This window comes from Gasterosteus aculeatus, chromosome 9, assembly GCF_964276395.1.
Source record: "Gasterosteus aculeatus chromosome 9, fGasAcu3.hap1.1, whole genome shotgun sequence".
NCBI lineage: Eukaryota > Metazoa > Chordata > Actinopteri > Perciformes > Gasterosteidae > Gasterosteus > Gasterosteus aculeatus.
In genome coordinates, this window is record NC_135696.1 from 14,703,631 (window position 1) to 14,722,190 (window position 18,560).

An 18,560-nucleotide genomic window follows, 5' to 3' on the forward strand; every position below is an offset into this window, starting at 1 on the left:
TGAATGGTGCGACTCTGCTAATCAGCCACAATAGGTCCCATTAGGGGCTCTGCAGTACTCGTAGATCAGCACATTTAGGACGGCTGGCAAACGGTGAACCGCACGAGACAAAAGGTCAGCAGAGTCGTTTTCATCTCAATGGAATCTTAATTTTGATAGAGAAATTCATTGGTCTCTAATTTCTACCCAGCATTAACGGGGATAGTGTTGTTACAGTGTAACGGTCAAATTGTAACAAATTACAATGCTACGTTATAACCAAGAAAACTAAAATTGGCAACTTTTCACGGAAAGCATCTACATTTTTCCTCCTCAGAAGGTGAGGTTACATAATAGAAGAGCCACCTTGTGTTTTCTGGCAAGTTACGCTAAAAACAGAACAGTGGAGACAGATGAGCTCATTCAGGTATCAGAACACATCTGTTTCACAAATGAGCCCTATGAAGGACAGAAGCAACGCAGCAGGAAAACGATATGAGAAATATTTCTTATTCAGGTGGACAGCCGGTGAAATGAGTGACGGTTTACAAGCAGGAGTATAACAGAAGGAAACAGATCACCAAGGTTACCGAGGCATCCTGTAGCCGGTCTGCATTGTGTGGAGGAGGGCAATAATCAATAAAGCCTTAACATTGTTTACAATGAGTTCTTTAAGGTACCATTAAAATCACTACGTTTCATTCTTTTCTTATGTCCAGGTACACGATCATGGCAGAAATTACAAAACAAAAACACTGCGTGTGGGCATTTGTACTCGAGATAATCAGGGTTCCCGGACGCCGTCGGGCGTGTCCACCACCAGAATCAGGACGTTCATCTCCATTTCAGGGCAGGGGGCTAAAAAGGTTGGTTGCCTTCCCGCTCAATTCACAACATCTTCCTCTTCTCAAACTCCTAGAAGAGATGGACAGGAGAAACAAGGAAATCAGACATTAAGTGAAATGAAGTCAGATAGAAGTGAATGATTTATTCATGCGAAATTCGCACAGCATCTGTTTTTGATCCTTCGCGTCAGAATTGCTTGGAAACAGAGGCGGCTGGAGCTCTGGAGAGCTCGCTGCTTCCCTTTCCCCTGGAAGTGCATATTATGCAGCGTAGTGCGTGTCAGTAAGTTCCCGTTGTCAACACTTAAAAAAAAAAGCTCACTTTGTGTGATTGATTGAGTCTGCACATCGGCAAAAATTGGAGTTATGTGAGGTTACAATTGCTGTGTTTCTGAGCACAGTACAACCATGTGACTACTAATGAGCATTACATTAGCCATTAAAAAGGATGTTGCTATTTACATATTCAATTTGGGGAATATCACACAAACCGAATGATGATAGAATATGTCGTTCCCTAAGAATCTTACATTCCACGGGGGGAAAGTAACTTAATTCAAATGCCATTTATCAGGTCTGCAGAGCACACATCGACATGTCGGCCTATTCCTCTGTGGCTTCTGGATACATGAAGGTCTACTGCCACCTTCAGGGGGGAAGATTTTCACAATTCTGCAACACTTGAGAGAACCTCTGCCTCTCTAACCTGAACTTTTTGAGAAGGATGAAATGAATGACGAGACATTCTCGCTTTTTCAGATGATGGGGTGAAGGAGGGAGCGACACGGTGCTCAACTGTTAGGGACAAATCTGTAGAGGAAATAAGGAACGACAAAAAAAAAGGTGTGGGGGGGGTGCAATGTCACAAAAAGAGTGACGAGACCGAAGGAGGAGGATGAGGGTATTTGTGATATAAGCAGACAGATGCGTTGTTGGTCCAAGGTGGCAGGCGGTGACTCAGGGTACAAGACAAGAATCAAAGCACCCAGGAAAAAGCAGAGATGTTTGTGACAGAGGGGGATCCAAAAAAAAAACAAGTGCGAGACCCATTTAGACACCTGACAAGTCAAGTCAAGAGGAAGAGGGGCGAGGAGGGGGAATAAAATGAGGAAAGTAGAGGTTGCTGCTCCAAAAGGGACGGGTGAAAACACACCTGAATTAAAAAAAAAAGGGGGGAGGCGAGCGGAGAAAAAGACAGTTACAAGCGAGCAGTGTCAACAGCTCACAGAGAGCTCGCACAGAGAGCGAGACGTGCGAGGGGCACCAGGGTGGCAAATACAGTCTGCGCGTGCTGCCTCAACTTTTCAATCTATTACACAAATAAGAGCTTCAGATTAAATAGGTTTTGCTTCTGGTTTGTGCACACATGGGAAGGCATTTGCATGTAAGACTGACTGTTGAGCAGGACAATACCATCATCTGCTGAAGGAGTTCCAGATATCTTAAACTAGTAAAAAAAAAGGTCTGTATTATTGTGCATGTGAATTAAATATCAAAAAAAGTTTTGATATATTGTTAATACACCAGTTGCAAACGGAAATCCTTTGGAAATCACTCCAAGCACTGGACATATGAATGATGAATACTATCTGACAGTTCCATGTCCTACATGAACACCTTATTTGTTTTGGTTATTTCACTCAAAATATTCCTAGTTTTGTTCTCGCTCTCCTCACTCTAATAAGGAACGGCAACATTAATAACGGTTAAATTAACAAAATGAAAAGTGGACAGAATGTGAGAAATACATTGTTAGTATAGTAAAAAAAAAAAAAAAAAGTAAAGGATTGTGCATTTAAAACGGAGTCACAGGCTGCAATAACCGATCCAACTGTGAGATAAATCACAAATATGACAACTGTGATAAAAGAAACTTAGACATAATTATAATGAGAAACAATAAACTGCGTCAAGAAACATAATTTCAACGAAAGCTAAAACTTTAAACCGTACAGGTTTATGCACATATTTCTGGCTGAGATGAGAGTAACTGGTCATATGACTTATCTTTCCCCCCTTCACTTCCCTCATGGTACTTTTCTTGATTAAATAAAATTAAATAAATTGCATTTCAATGTCCAGACGGGATACGTTGCGTTCAATGACATCCTTCAATGACAAATTCAACATTATTTCTGAATGTTTCATTTTCTATGTACCTATCTACCAGGTGTAGCTCGAACAGATTAAGAATAAATATATATATGTATGTCTTACAGCTCAACAAAGTAGTACTAGCTCGCATCCTCCTGTCCACACTAACAAAGAGTTGGCACTTGGCAACGTGCATCTCCAATGATTATGATGAATAGTGTGCAAAATGTGCTTCAGCAACTTTGAGCACAAAAGCATCTTTAGCACAGATTGTTCAATTTGATGAAATACCACTCAAACCTAAGAGCCCCATTACTGTCTGGCATTAGTCTACTGGAAACTCCACAAAATACAAATTTGATGACGCATGAATTTGCTATTTTGCAGTTATTACTAAGAATGAGCATGTCGAAAAGCCACTTGACACTTGATCGAATGAATGTATGGCCATTTTGCTCTGCTCAATCTTTTATTATTAAAACCATTCGCTCTAGCTGGTCGTATAAATTATAAACCCGGGATTGTTTTTGTTGTTTTCTACACGTTTTCCCCGATCGGTGCGGGCCGCTTCAACACGCATCCGAAGCATTACGGCGACTTGCTGCTGTTGTGGCGGTCAATGAGTTTAACGGAGATGTATGAACACAATGTGCAGCAAAACGAGGGGCCACGTTGCACGTTTTTCATCATTACACACAATGATTATGGATTAAACTTGAGGAAAAAAATGTGTGTAAATCTATATCTGCATGCTGTAGTGCCAGCAGTGTTAATGAAAGTATAAGATGATGAATGGGTGTAATACATGCTTTCACTTTTTATACATCTTGTTAACAGTTCTTCCCCAGTGATAAATCGAAATAAAGAGGCAGTAGGGCCAAGTCAGCCACTGTCAACAAGCGTTTATTAATTTCTGCTCTTATTCTTTACGGCATGTTAAAAGTTCAATTTTAAACCTTGCTACTCGCAGCAGAAATAAAATGTAAATTCTTGATCCCAGTAACCCGCTCAACCTTTAAACCGCTCGGTATTATGAGGAGAAACCGGAATCAGAAACAAATCTAATTAAAGTCGGAGTATTATAACTCTGGTGCCATTACAAAACATATATGATGGGAGATCATAATTAGTTTGCTTAGAATCATCTTCATACGGACTTTTAAGTTTATTATTAAGCTAAACATTTTCCTGTACGTTTCCATTCATCCAGCCTAAAAATGAATTTGAGAGCAACACTACAGACGGATAAAGAGGAAAAGGTGGACAATATCTGCAGCATGTTTACGACGGTGAGAAGGCAAAAGACAAAATGTGACATTTAAATGTAGGCTTTTTGTAAAAGCCCTTTAAAAATGTGGACTTTAATTATCCTGTTAGATAAATAAATCATGTTCACTGTTCAGACCGAGGTTTGTAACACATTGGTTAGGATTTTATTTGTATAAAAAACAGCATGATTAAAGGAAGATAACTAATTATGGTGATGTTAATAAGATTACCAAATAGATGTTCTATTGTTCATTTTGATACATTTCCTTTTTTTTCCCTTATTGAACAGCTTTTGCTGTTCAATAATAGTAAGAATTTTTTTTTTTTAATCATTACGCAAAAGTGACCCTATCAAATTTAGGTATCGTAATTACTTCAAAAAAGTTTACACAACAATCTTTACCTTTATTATTTGCATCCTGATCACAAATTAATGTCCAATCTTAATCTGCAAAAAAACTAGTAATGACAGTAGTAAGCTAAATGTAGCGGAGTAATAAAAGCACATAGTCGCACAAAACGACCCCCCCGGAAGCAAAAGACTCACCTTGAAAATAGTGCTGCCCAGCTGGGCAGGGGACATGCTGACAACAACGCCAGCTGACTGGAGGGCTGCTATCTTCTCTTTGGCTCCGCCCTTTCCGCCAGCGATGATGGCGCCGGCGTGACCCATCCTGCGCCCAGGAGGAGCAGTTATCCCCGCGATGAAGGACACCACGGGCTTTGAATTAGCACCCTGAATGTAGAAGAGGGAGAGGGGCAGAGAGACGGAGGAAGCATAAAACTGGGTTAAAACAGACAAAAAGAAGAAGAATACGCTCAGGGGAAGGTGTCAGGATGTGAGCGCAGTTAGCGGAGCAATAAGGGGATTAGGAAAAAAAGGAAGGAAGCAAAACAGTGGAGAAGGTTGTATAGAAATAGAGAGAATAAGTGTTCTGCACCTGCATCTCAGGCTTTCATGAGAAATACTCACCCCAAGTCCTCCCATTACAGACTGTAACAGGTTTGTCTAACCAGCCATTTCTGTTTCAGGCTGCATTATTAAAACAAAAGGGTCAATCAGGCCATTTAATTGCATGGGCTGGTGTATGACCAGATAGGGGCTCCTGCCATTTCATATCATCTCATTTCTGAGATGGTAATTAGTCACGCAGACACTGATTAGCTCAGCGGCTGTCTGTGCCGCTCGCTCATTGATTGATGTTACGTTCAACAGTTAAGATCACTTCCAAGGTGAAGAGAGCTAATATTTCATCTTCAACACTAACATCATAAGCGAGATAGACACAGCGCAAGTGTGTGTGTGTGTGTGCGCGCATAAGGCAGCTAATATTTCATACTTAGCAATAACAACATAATTGTAGGGGACGGCTTTCGTCTCACACACACACACACACACACACACACACACACACACACACACACACACACACTTCACAGAATGAAGGTGGCATGTTCAGCAGCCAAAGCCATACAGCAACTTCCATTCATCCAACCATTTCAACTTTCCTCTCCAAGTTCAGACCCGACTTGGCAGGAACAAGATGGCAGTCGCCAATATAAACAGAAGAAGATTTAATAATTAGTACAAGCAGCAGGTGAAAGGTGGAGGACTTGAGATGGGAATGCGCCGCTAATGACATTAATACTTGCACATCTAATATAGAAATGAAGAGAGGGGAGTATCATTAAAGTGCTCCAAATGTCTTCTAAGCATCTGTTCAGTGTGTAGAAAAAAAATTTAGGAACAAAACAAATTAGCAGCGAAACCCCCCGTCAGTATTCCAAAGTCAAATCACGTTGTGAATAAACAAACCACCCTCGTGTGAATCAAGTCTTAAATCCATCGCAAACGAAAGGGGTTTAATTACTCTATTAATCCCTGCCTCCCTTGATACTGAGTACTAGTCTAACTCCCCTCCCTGCATGCACTGCTATCATTCACTTTACCCGTCTTTTGTCTTCCAAGATTAACTCAAGTATGAGACCAACAGGGTAGCTCTCCCACCTCTGCGCAACACCTGAGGGGATTTTTTTTCTTTCTTTTTTCCTTCTACAAACAAAACAGCCCCGCTCCAAGGTGAGGAATCGTGCTCGAGCCTAAAAAGCCAGACGGAGGCAATTATCCGCTCCTGTAAACCTGACAGGTAGGCACGAATAAAACCGCCATGTGCTCGTACACACGGAGCGCGTCAACACTGACTGCAGACTACAACCTTAATCAGGTCTGTGTTTATCCCACATAACTACAAGGGGTTTAGCTAAGCTCAGTGGACACAGGGTGGGCGAATAAAAAAAAAGAGGGTTAAATGGAAATAAAGAAATCTGCATACCTCAAGCTGAGGAGCCGAACACTCAAAACTACTTGATATGCGAGAAGCAAATTGAAATACGGGTATTCTGCGCGATGCCTATTTCTGACTTGGATTAGCCTGCGGAACTCAGGTGAGTGACGGCAGACCATTGATGCGGGTGACTTTTAAGACGATGTCACGTCGGCAGGCGTCGCATGACACCGGTTAAGACTGAACCTTGAGACATGCCGTGCGTCATACCACCCGACAGCAGAGCCTTCTGGGATGTATGAGGTTATTTTTCTTGAATGTTACAGAACGACGGCGTCGGTGGATAAACAGTCCGCGGGGAACTTAACTGTAACACCGACGCAACGAGGAAAACGGATACTGCTTCACCTTTTGGGTATAATGAGTCGCCTCAATTAGGAGTTCAATATATTTAATGTAGCATGATACAAATCAATCAGGACACTGGGCCTTAATTTGCTGAGCAGCCTGAACGTAATGTGTCCAGTGTGGCGGAATTTGTCAAGTTAATATGAAAAGCGGCGTCCCGTTTTTGCCGTTAACTTCTCTCCGTGACTAATGGCGTCACGCTGTCCACGATCGCAGAGTTCTGCCGACGTTCACTTTATTTCACAGGGTTTCCATCTTTGCTGGAGTGTGTCTGAGCTCTCTAGGTCACACACTTCTGAGGGACAATCTTTTTCCAGTTTATTTATTTTGAAACCTAACTAACAATGTTAAGCTTAATGGAGATCAAATATTTCAGTGATTCTGGTTGACCAAATGATATTACAACTTGTAAAGATGAAGCACGCTGTACCTAAGAAAAATGTTCACTAAGTTATAGAGAAGCAGATAAGATTCCACGTTTTCACAGGCATCAATGAACCGATGACATTGATCTTCAACAAAGCAGATATCAATGTGGATAATAGTTTTTCTTGCATTAGTTAAGTGTTGAGGTTGTGAGACAATAAATATAAAGTATATATGAAAGATCTGTTGCGTATAATTGATCTTACAAAGACGCTCCCCTGCTGCTTCTTTCCTTCCTTCGTCACATTAATAACAAAAACAACGCGAGGGCAGCCCAAGGTTGGGGTGTTGGTGAGGCCACTTCAAATGTCAAAAGAAGCAAATTCAAAGCAACGTCGCCGTGAGACCCTCTGCTCCTCTCTACTACGAAGTACATTTTTACATGTGGGATGTTTACAACTAACTTGGAACGTAGGATCTGCAGCTTAATCCCACGCTCTGCTGGTCTCCTTCATGCACATGTTTCATTTCAGCTGTCCGTCGCCGTCATCACTCAGGGAGCGAGCCGGTGGGGGAGAGGTGGGTGTTTGTACTTTATTCATCGAGTGAGAGAAGTTGTGCTCTTCAGACGCCAGCGGGAGATTTGCATGCATTAGAGCAGCCGAGGGCAAATAAAATCCATTTCTCAGCTCGAGAGCGCCATAAAAGCGCGCGCGTGCACGGGCACAGAAACAAACACGAGCGCCGACCAAATTAACAGATTAAAAGTCATCCGCGGGGAGCAGAATGCGACGCGCGGGCCTGGTGAAGTCGAAAATGTCAAATCCAAGCGTGCAGCCACTCGGCCAAAGAAGCTAATCATCACCCTGCAGTTCATCACAGAAGGTTCGCTGCTCGTCAATAACGTGGGTTTCTAGAACCCGAAGCGCACCTACGTCCCTTCTGTCACTTCCATTTATCTTTATCACACATGTTCAGAAAAGTGGAGGGAGGCTTTGTTGTAGAAGTAGGATGGTCTCCAGTGTTCAACACACCTGGGGGATTTAAAAAGTCCTAACTAAGATACAATTTGGAACATTTATGCAGGAACCGATGCATCTGGAGAGTTTACCAGGTGAGTGAGGTAAATAAAATAATAATCTATGTCAAGTGTATTATTTCCTTACAGAGTTGTGCTGTTTAAGGTACTCCGCTGCGTTCTCCTCAGCGTTGCCTCCAATTTCTCCAATGAGGATGATGCCCTCGGTCTTGGGATCCTTCAGAAACACCTCCAGACAATCTATGAAGTTTGTGCCATTGAATGGATCCCCGCCGATACCTGGAAGGAGACAAAGCAAATACAATGAAAAGGAGAATTCCTGTAAATAGTTAAAGGAAAAAGACCTGAAGCAGATGGAACATAACTTTCTATCTGATCTGATAATCAGTACAAAGATTATTCACAATTCTTCTCTGGGATCGCCCAAATCTATTTGGTAATACCGGAATTGGTTTACTTTTGTAACCATCCTTTGGGAGTCCTGAAATCCTTAAAGGAGTCTGCCTCCAGTTCCAAAATAAACTTTTTTTTTAAAACCAGTCTTGTTTTCATGGGTTTGACCAACTAAAGTAAATTATCCCAGCAGCACGCCATGCAAAGTTTATCAGCGGTTGGTGCTGAGCAGGTAGTTTCCATTGGGTTTTTTAGAGCTTTTTTATTGTGTACCGGCTGCCTGAGGGAATGAAAACAGAATTTAGGTGCTGAAAATCCAAGCCAATGAGCAAAAATATGCTGAAACGCCAAAAGAAACGATTCTCTTTATGTTTATTACATAAAGCAAACCCTTTGTTAAAATAAAGGATATTGCTGTGGTAAATTAAGTCTGCAACAAAGTGTAGCTAAGCAACACTTTCTTCAGAAATACTGTAAAGCTGGACTGAACTTTTGGGAGCAGGATTTTTTTTCACAAAACATTTGCGTACTCTTAGAACTATCCCAACACGCCTTTACCTCTGCGTGGTGTAATGATACCTCTTCATCCCAAGAACCATGACTTAAGGCGCTTTTCCTAAACACGCGGTGCAATAATTTTCACAAATAATTATACAACTAATCTTTAAAAGCTCGGTCAAACCATCCAAAAATACATCTTCATTGAAAAATCGTCGTCTGGATTTATATTTTTTTGGCATTAAAAGAACTTGGCAACACTGAGAGAATTACATGAATATTAATCAAAGAGAAGCACATTACCTGCAACAAAGATGACATTGATATTCAATAATGCATCAGCTGTAATTTGCTGCAGCCCCAAGGTCATGCTACGACTTAAGTAATCACAAGCAGAACCACGAATAAACCTCCTTAATGAACTCTACAAGATTTAATACGGTTGCAGCACATGTTTTCATGAAGTCTGGCTCGACAACACTTCATAATTAAAATGTCTAAATAATAATATTGTTCAGTTAATTTCAGCATCCATAAAACCCTCAATTATATAGATTCTTTGGGAGGCAATACACGTGCCAAAAGGACTTTGTATTTGTAAAACGGTTCATCTTTATACAGTACGTGCTAATGCCAAGAAGTAACAGTGCCAAGTATAATTACACAAATCCTAGTGGGTCTGATGGATTTAAAACAGATTAGCTGATAGTGCTGCATCATCAACAACAGACATGTGATGGGCCCTCGACTGATCATTTCACAGGTACTGACAGTAAGGAGGAACACAAGATTGATCAGAGAATAAACTAAATCATGACAGCAAGAAGCATCGTTCTATGTAAAGTCTCCCAGCTTCACCGGGCGCTATGAACCAGGATGTGTTCCTAAAACCACGGTAGAAATCAGTAAATTAAAGAGACAGGGCAACGAACCAATATGATGATTAGGGGATGAATAGTTACACATCTAGTAATGAATGGATTACTTGTAGGTCACACAGAACCATGTATCAATGTTTTAAAACATTCCACTCCTTTTGGAAATAAAAATTAAATCTGGTCAGAAAAGTTCAGGATTTGAAAGACTGGCGTTCACAGTAATCATCAGCTACTTGGTAAATGAAAAGCGTATGTGTTTTTCACTGGAATGCATCTGACGAGTTTGAGTGCAAGGGGAATTTAGTAGAATCACCTTCTTATTTCTAAGAAGTCCGGTAAAATATTCATGTAGGTTCTTTTCTCTGCTTGGTATAAAGTCACCATCTTGCCTCAAGGCCAAAAGCAACACACTATTAAAATCTCCGCCACTGTTCTCCGGTCAACATCCCCCACGTTTTCTTTCAACAACCCATGAAGCAATGCACTGCATCAGTTGACTGCTCGTTTTTAAAAATGGTCGAGATATGAAACCAGGAGCCGTGTAACAGTGTGCTGAATATTAATTCCATACGTCACAGGTGATTGGTACCTACCAATGCAGAGAGACTGGCCCAGGCCAACTTGTGTAGTCTGATGCACGGCTTCGTACGTCAGGGTACCAGATCTTGACACAATGCCTGCAAGACAGATTCAAGTATTATTTGTTGTTTTTAAATACAAACTAAAAAACACTGCTGTTATTAAGGTCATTACAAAGACATAATGAAGTGGGCATTTTCTGTCCAACATTGACGGAATAGTTTCGGCATGACAGCAAAAACAGAAAGAGATCTCAGCTTTGTAACAGCTGTTTTAAATGATGACTGTTGGGAATGATGACTGTTGATTTACTGTAAAAACAGACTTCCTGTGAAGGTTCACTGGTCAACAGCTGCACTTATTGTTTATAAAGCTGTCAACAGCAGAAGCTCAATATACAATTCAAGTAAAATGTTTGATATGGAAAGAAAGGTGCTAGTGTGAATACATTTTTTCCCGTTCCATCACACTCAAACCGTCAGTCATTTCTGGCATAAACATGTAAAGTGACATTGAGAAAATAGCATTTTACTATTCACTTGGTTTGCCATGCATAATTTAAACAATTAAATGTCTAAACAAAGAATTTCAAATGTGCGATGTCATGAACTACAAACATAAAGAGAGAATAGTAAATCTCACCAATTCTTCCCTTCTTGTGAATGTGGCCCGGCATGATCCCAATCTTGCATTCTCCAGGCTGCAGACAAGTAACATTTGCATTAAAATAAAGACATGCACATAAGGTACTGTGGTCTTAACAACTGCTACTTTTGCTTCATATCACCAGTAATGTATAAAAATTTCCCCAAACTTGAAACATGTTTTTTCATTAGAAAGCTTTTCTCTATGGAACAGTCATCTATTATTAAGCTTTTTCAACACCATAAACTCACTTTAAATAAAGCAGAACAAAGCCACAAAATATTCCCTGAGAAAATTCCCTTAAGCGAGGATGACTCAGCTTCTTTGTCAAACTGCAAACTTTGTTACACTTTTAAAATCAAGAAAAGCTGGACTATTTCGATTCAAATAATTAACATTGTTCATTCCCAACAATCGAAAATAGCAGTATGAATAAATGGCTCCTTGAAAAAAGGTTTAGGTTACCTTAAAGATAGTAGTATATTAATGCATTAAATCGTAATAACTACTGGACCCCTGAAAGGAAGATTGTACTCTTAACTCTCTTTGCCACAACCAGAAATGAATAATTACCTAAAATGACTCATTATCAGCCGCCGCCAAACAGTCATGTTGCAATTTACATCAACGTCTTTCCAAAATTACACCATCTCAAAAATCTGCCCTTTGGGCTAAAGGTCAGTGAGCTTTTGACCCCTTAATTGTCATCCTCAACTCAAAGTGGGTGTTCGTGCCTTCGGGGCATTGCTGAGATATTGCGATAACAATAAAAGTGGTAGAGATAATCCGAGGACATAAGGCTTCCTACCATGGCATTAAAATTAGATATTAATATATGCGCGTGCGTGTGTGAGTGAGCACTTACATTGATGACTCCTGGACAGTTGGGGCCAATGAGGCGGGTGTTGCCCTGGCGCAGGAGCTTATGTTTGACTCTCACCATGTCCTGCTGGGGGATGCCCTCAGTGATGCACACCACCAAGGGGATCTCGGCATCAATGGCCTCAATAATGGCAGCTGCCGCAAATGGAGGGGGCACATAAATCACAGTGGCGTCTGCCCCCGTGCCATCCTTTGCCTGAGGCGGAGAATAAAATGTTTTTTTTTTTTTTAAAGTGGTGCATTAAAAAGGTAAATTCCAAAGTTATGAAACAGTGCCACCTAATGTTTCTTTCAATACATCTGTACAAAATATACAGTCTCTGTGGCAGAATATTAGCAGCAAATATGACTGATCCATATCACACGTTTCAGCTGCAGTACGTTTAAGAGTCACACATACCTCCTTGACTGAATTGAAGACTGGCAAGCCAAGATGCGTCTTACCACCCTTGCCAGGGGAAACGCCTCCAACTAACTGGGAGCCATAGTCAAGAGACTGCTGACTGTGAAACGTTCCCTGCAAGGAGAGAGGAGGCGTTACGAGGAGGTAATGAAGTGGGTTACGGCCGCTTTCTGTCGCATCAACCTTGAGAAATCATTACAGACTGATAGGAAGGAGGAAATATGCGGCCGTCCAGGATTAATCACCTGTGCCGTTGAGTAAAGGGTAAGATACAGAAGTTTGGCTAGTTGTTGTCAAGAGGATTCAGCAACGGTTGTGTGTTTATATATGAATCAAAATCTCATATTTGAAAACAAATCAAAAGGAGCTTTGGATATTTACCTCCACAGACTGTAAACTATCTCTAAAGAAAGTTTCATTTCTCATAGTGACACTTTAATGTCGGCTACTGGGTACCTGTCATTTCATTTACCAAGATTTGTGAAATAGATTCAGCCCAGACAGAAAGATATTTAACTTAATATTTAAGAAGTATTACAAATGTCTCTTAATCTCAGATGACTTTTGTACTTGTTCTCGAACAAAATGTGGATTGGCAGTAAATTGAATTGACAGATTTAAAAAGGACAAGTGCACAGCATTTAGGAGGCTTTATCATGATTGTGATCTATTGTTCTTTTTGTTGATCACCATCCCACCGGAGGTGTGATATCCAAACAGATATCCAATACGCTGGACAAATGGTAAACAATGCATTAAAAGACTAAACAGAATACTTATAATGTTTTGACTTGATAAAAAAGTGCATTCATAAAAATAAAAAAGACAATGTCTGTAGGTTCAGCTTCAGGCTTCAAAATGCAGTTTAGGGTTTGAATATTTCCCCCACTCCAAATATCATCGAGCGAAAATGAAAAGCTGTAACATACTGACACAGAATTGTGTAAGACTGGATGTAAAGAGACTAATATGTGCGCTGTAGATAAAGAGAGTAACGTCAACTGTGTTCTGTGTCTGGTAGAAATATGCCTGTCACGCAACAAATCAAATGAAAATAAATAAGAAAAAACAAAAGAAGTAATGAACAAATCATATACGTCTGTATTAAAATATTACTGAAACAATGTGTATGAAGTTCAAGGGTTATAACCACACGCGTAAATTAATTATCCTCAAGGGAAAATGATTGCTAGACTATCAAGATGAATTGGAAGCTGTGAACCAGCATCTTTTCGCAAATGTTGAAACACTAAATTTGCAGTTGCTTGCTTATCAGGCCAATAAGACTCGACAATGTGCACTCAATAGCACTTCCTTCATTTCTCCATTTCTAATTACCCAGAGTGTTCACTGGAACTATATTTAACAACCTTTGTGATGCTGAATGGAAATGGAAGATGAAAAATGGAGTGTGCATGAGGACAGAGGGGGAATATAAATGGCCCACATCTCTGGCTTGTTGAGCACACTTGGAGAGGAATTTTATCCTCCTAGACTGAACAAGTGAATCACCTGAGAGCCTCTTGAAAAATAACGAATGTATTATCGTAGAGTGACTAACGACAGCCACCAGAGTAAAAAAACAACTAAATTTAATGTATAAATCAATTTGCGCAAAACTGTTACAAATCAAAAACTACGCTGATTTATAGGCCTTCAAAACTATTTGAAATAGTATCAAGAATAACACATAAATGTACAAATTCCTGCCGACATCCAGCCGTGGCTATCTTCCAGAAACTTTCACTGACTGAAACTCCTGAAATTGTTAATGATCTTTATATTTTTGGAACATGGAAGTACTGATTTGAATTGGACCATATGCTGCAATTCATTTTCTCTACGTAATAGTTTTACTAATGCCACTTCCGTCTACTCAGACAAATTGAATTGATTTGTCTATATAGAGACGGGGGGAATGAAAGTCCCTCAGCAATATGCTTCAGTTATGAAGGGATCCTGTAGGAGTTATTCAGGTATTGTGTAGGAATTACCTTCTCTGTGTATCAGAGCCTTTCTGTTTGACCTCTAGACATCACCGACAAATGAAATGGTGTGTGTGTGTGTGTGTGTAAGGAAAAACTGAGATTTCATAAGATTAAAGTAATCATGTGGTGGCAAGTTGCTGTACAAACCTGCTTCCCTGTGAAACCTTGGCAGATGACCTTCGTGTTCTTGGTGATGTAGAGGTTCTGTCTTGAGCCAGTGTAGCAGTGCCTGACTCCACTCTGCTGCACTGAAAAGAGGAAGAGGAAAAGTGACCAAAAATGAATACGTTTCTCAATTTTTAAATGAAATATTCCTGTCCACTTGTTCCCTAAAAGGGAGGACTATAACCCAGGAAGGAGTTGGCATTTCTGCTCTTCCGGTTTCCTCAGAAGTCAATGCTTTTAATCAGATTACTTGTTAGTTCGAGGTCTGAGGTTAACACAAACCTAAGATTTAAGCTGTTGTTCTACCTTATGTGAGCTTTTTATTTATGGTGGGTGAAAAAATCTAAATAAATCATAAATTTGTAGTTTATTGGTTAAGATTATCTTGCTGATCAAACTGTGAAAGGATCACAAATGCTTGTTTGCCATAGTTTATTTTCTAAACCCAACGGAAACATGATATTGGCTCGTTGTCAGGGGTAGCAGTGCGATACAAGTGTGCGGGTCGGCCATCAGAAATACGCCATGCGGGTCAAGGTGTGCAAATACATAAAGACAAGCGGTCATAATGCGGATTATGTTTTGGAGGCAAAAACACAAAACAAGTATGAAATGAAAACAGTCGATTCACTCTACTCTCACTTAATCTTTTTTTTTTTGTTCACTTACAATTTCTGCTTTTCTTTAGTGTAAAATCGACTGCATTTATAAAGCAACTTTCTACATTAAGGGAGGAAGTGCTTTTCAAATCATTCCCCTCATTGATCCATTCCACACACACACACACACACACACACACACACAGAGCGAGAGAGAGAGAGAGAGAGAGAGAGAGAGGTGGTGCTTGCTCAGCGGGGGCATTTTTCTTCTGTGTCTTGCTCTATAGTAGAAGGGGATCACACAGGCAACCTTGTGATTAAAGAGCGACCATCTCCACCTTCCGAGCCACAGCCGCCCCTGACTTTTACTGAACATTAGTTTTCTAACATGTTCTATTAATATTGTTGGATGCATGTTAATGCTCTGGGGCTGGTATTGTGCTTAACTACTGATGGAAGTGTATAATAATTCTATCAATTTCAAAGATGCTATCAGCACATTTTGTGTACGGTCAGCTAAAACTACGGGGTAACTGCGTGTTTTCAAAGCATATTTTGAAAGTTGAATAAAAGGGACTCTCTACAACTAATACAATTGGCATCAAACTTAAAGACCACATCTAGTCATTGGGAAAAACTGACAAAGAATTATCCAGCATTGCAATATTTAGATTATTAAGCTCCCGAACCAATGCATTTACTGTTCACTTTGCTTGCATGGATCTTATCAAATCTGTTTTGAGTAGCTGCAGACAACGTAATCAGGTTTTCTCACACACACACACACACACACACACACACACACACACACACACACACACACACACACACACACACACACACACACACACACACACACAAATCTGTCAGGTTTGTTCTACTCTGAGACAATTGATAAGACAAAGTCCGCAGTGGCCCTATGGACAAGCTACACAAGCTCATTACGAATACTATAGACATAGTGACAGGTTGGATATTTCATGTATTAAAATCACAGAAAAGAACTCTCAAAATTACTTTTATTTGCATGTATGGTTACAGTTATTCCAGTATTGTAATAACAATCAATGTTGTTGTTTTTTTAACCTACTGCAAGTATAGAATTGAAAATAGATTTAAAATGGAGCCTAGTTGTAAAAGCTGCAATCACAATGGACCCATTTTCCCATGAATATAATCGCTCTGGGCAATTTGTCACCGTCAATTTACAGCCACTAAAAGTGTCTGACAATATTATGGAGAGAACATGAAAGAAAAAGAAAACATTTACCCATTCTGTTTTTCTATTTTTATGGCATGTTTGTATTATATTTAACATTTTCTCTATTAGGTCCTCTTCCATAATTCCTGGAATGTTGAAAACCATTTTATTTTAAGCATTAGAAACGGGATATCTATGGCAAAATTGTGATGATGGCTGAGAGGTTAAGACCTCCTATAGTACTTTGGGGAGTAAATTCCTTCTGGTGTTAAACATGAGCAATCAAAAAAGAAGCCTGTAGTCCTTAAAAAGCTACCGGCATGCATATGAAAATTAATATAATTGAGGTGGTAAAATCACTACCTAACCATAGGTTTGACACTTCTAACAGGGCTATGGTAAACATTATGCAACCTCACTGACTGACAATGAACTTTGGTCTTCAGTCAAGAGACAGCTGACACTGCAACGTTGCAAAGTCCAGCTTCCCTTTTAAGCTCCATGCCCCAACAATGTCAGCTACTAAAGCTAAATTACGGCTGTATCAATGGAATTAATGGAATCTAGCAAAAACTATAGCTTTCACAATGCATCGTAGGCAGCCAAAGTAAGGGATCAGATATTAAAGAATAAAAATGAACCCCCCTATAATGCTGACCACCTGATTGAACTAATTACCAATAAAGCTACTTCAAAAATGAATTATATGAACCAACCCTAGAATTACTGAGAGAAAACAACTTGAGCAGAGTGAATGCACAAGCCAGATTTAGTGGAGAGGACATGCAAGGTCAAAGATCAATACTTGCTCCGGCCTACGAGCAGGCAGCGATTCCAGTCAAACGTTAGATATAGCTAGCTTGTTAGCTGGCTTGCTAAGTGTGACAAAGTTAACGTTACGACAACATTAAACCGTGGGTAGGCTAATGTGGCTAACTAGCCTTGAAGGCTCACTCACACAAGCCCAAGAGAGGCTTTGCTAGCCAGTGCGAGATTGAGCCAGCCTGCAGAGCTCTACTCATGTAGCTGTAGCGTGCAGCACAAAACCGATAAGTACGCTTATATTACAGAAAGTAAACTGCCAGCCGCTACAACTGATAAAAACTAGAATTTACTAAAATACTTACAAAGCAGCCTGGCAAACAACCTGCTGTGAGACATCTTCGGTCATTCACCAATGACACCAGAGGCTGCTGAGGACCCGTCACAGGGACTTTAGTTGACTGTAAATATCCCCATTAACTCAGGATTATTAGGTGACCTTTTAAACATATTTTTGTCTCTAAATGAAGTCCTGACTTTCCACATTCATTGTTAGGTGACTGCCGATGGTTTTTTTAACGAGTTTTGAATACGTTGTAGAAAAAAGACACAGTAATTACATTTCTTTCAGGCATTTTAGAAGACTACTTCAATTCCAAGTGCATTCTGGGTCGTGAAGTTCTAGATAGGGTACTTGAAATAAACCCAGCACCAGAGGTCGCTTTAACCATGCGAATATTTTGGAGGCAACAGTGAAGAGAGGATTCTTTAGAGTTCTGCAGGAAATTATTTGGCTGCTATGCTGTTTTAAAAATAATTATGTGGGAGTCAATGTTTAATTATGTATTATTATTATTTTCAGTTCACTAAATGTGTTCAAAGGTAATTAGAATGTCGATTCAACAGACTAATTAATCCATTATACATGCATTGCAGGAATTTACTGAACATACAACATATTCAGTATAACATGTTGAGCAAATTTAACTTTTGTCATTTACAGTAATTATTTTTAAATGCAGAGCTACATTTTGCTTTAACTTTACTTCATAATTACAACAAAATGTACTAATCACAATACAATAACATAAATGAGATATGATTTGGTTTCCCAAGGTGTTGAACAGGAATTTTGAGTGTTGAAAATGTAATGTATCACACGTGGGATAAAAGTCTGCTAAGGAAATGTAATGTGAGGAATAGAATGGTGTATAGATTATATCATACTTGAACACGTGCATTAATAAATATATAATTACCATCTGACGTTACAAACTTATTT

At 39.8% G+C, this 18,560-nt stretch overlaps 1 protein-coding gene across 1 annotated transcript; it reads right to left on the reverse strand.

Moving 5' to 3' along the window:
- Positions 1–468: 468 nt before the first annotated feature.
- Positions 469–17,935, reverse strand: suclg1 (succinate-CoA ligase GDP/ADP-forming subunit alph). Its single transcript, XM_040186542.2, has 9 exons — positions 17,644–17,935; positions 14,699–14,799; positions 12,561–12,677; positions 12,144–12,356; positions 11,276–11,333; positions 10,648–10,731; positions 8,413–8,564; positions 4,735–4,923; positions 469–894 (listed from the first exon to the last, which is right to left on the reverse strand). Exons 1-9 carry the CDS (start codon positions 17,675–17,677, stop codon positions 868–870), a joined length of 975 nt encoding a protein of 324 aa, XP_040042476.1. The 5' UTR covers positions 17,678–17,935; the 3' UTR covers positions 469–867.
- Positions 17,936–18,560: the final 625 nt, after the last annotated feature.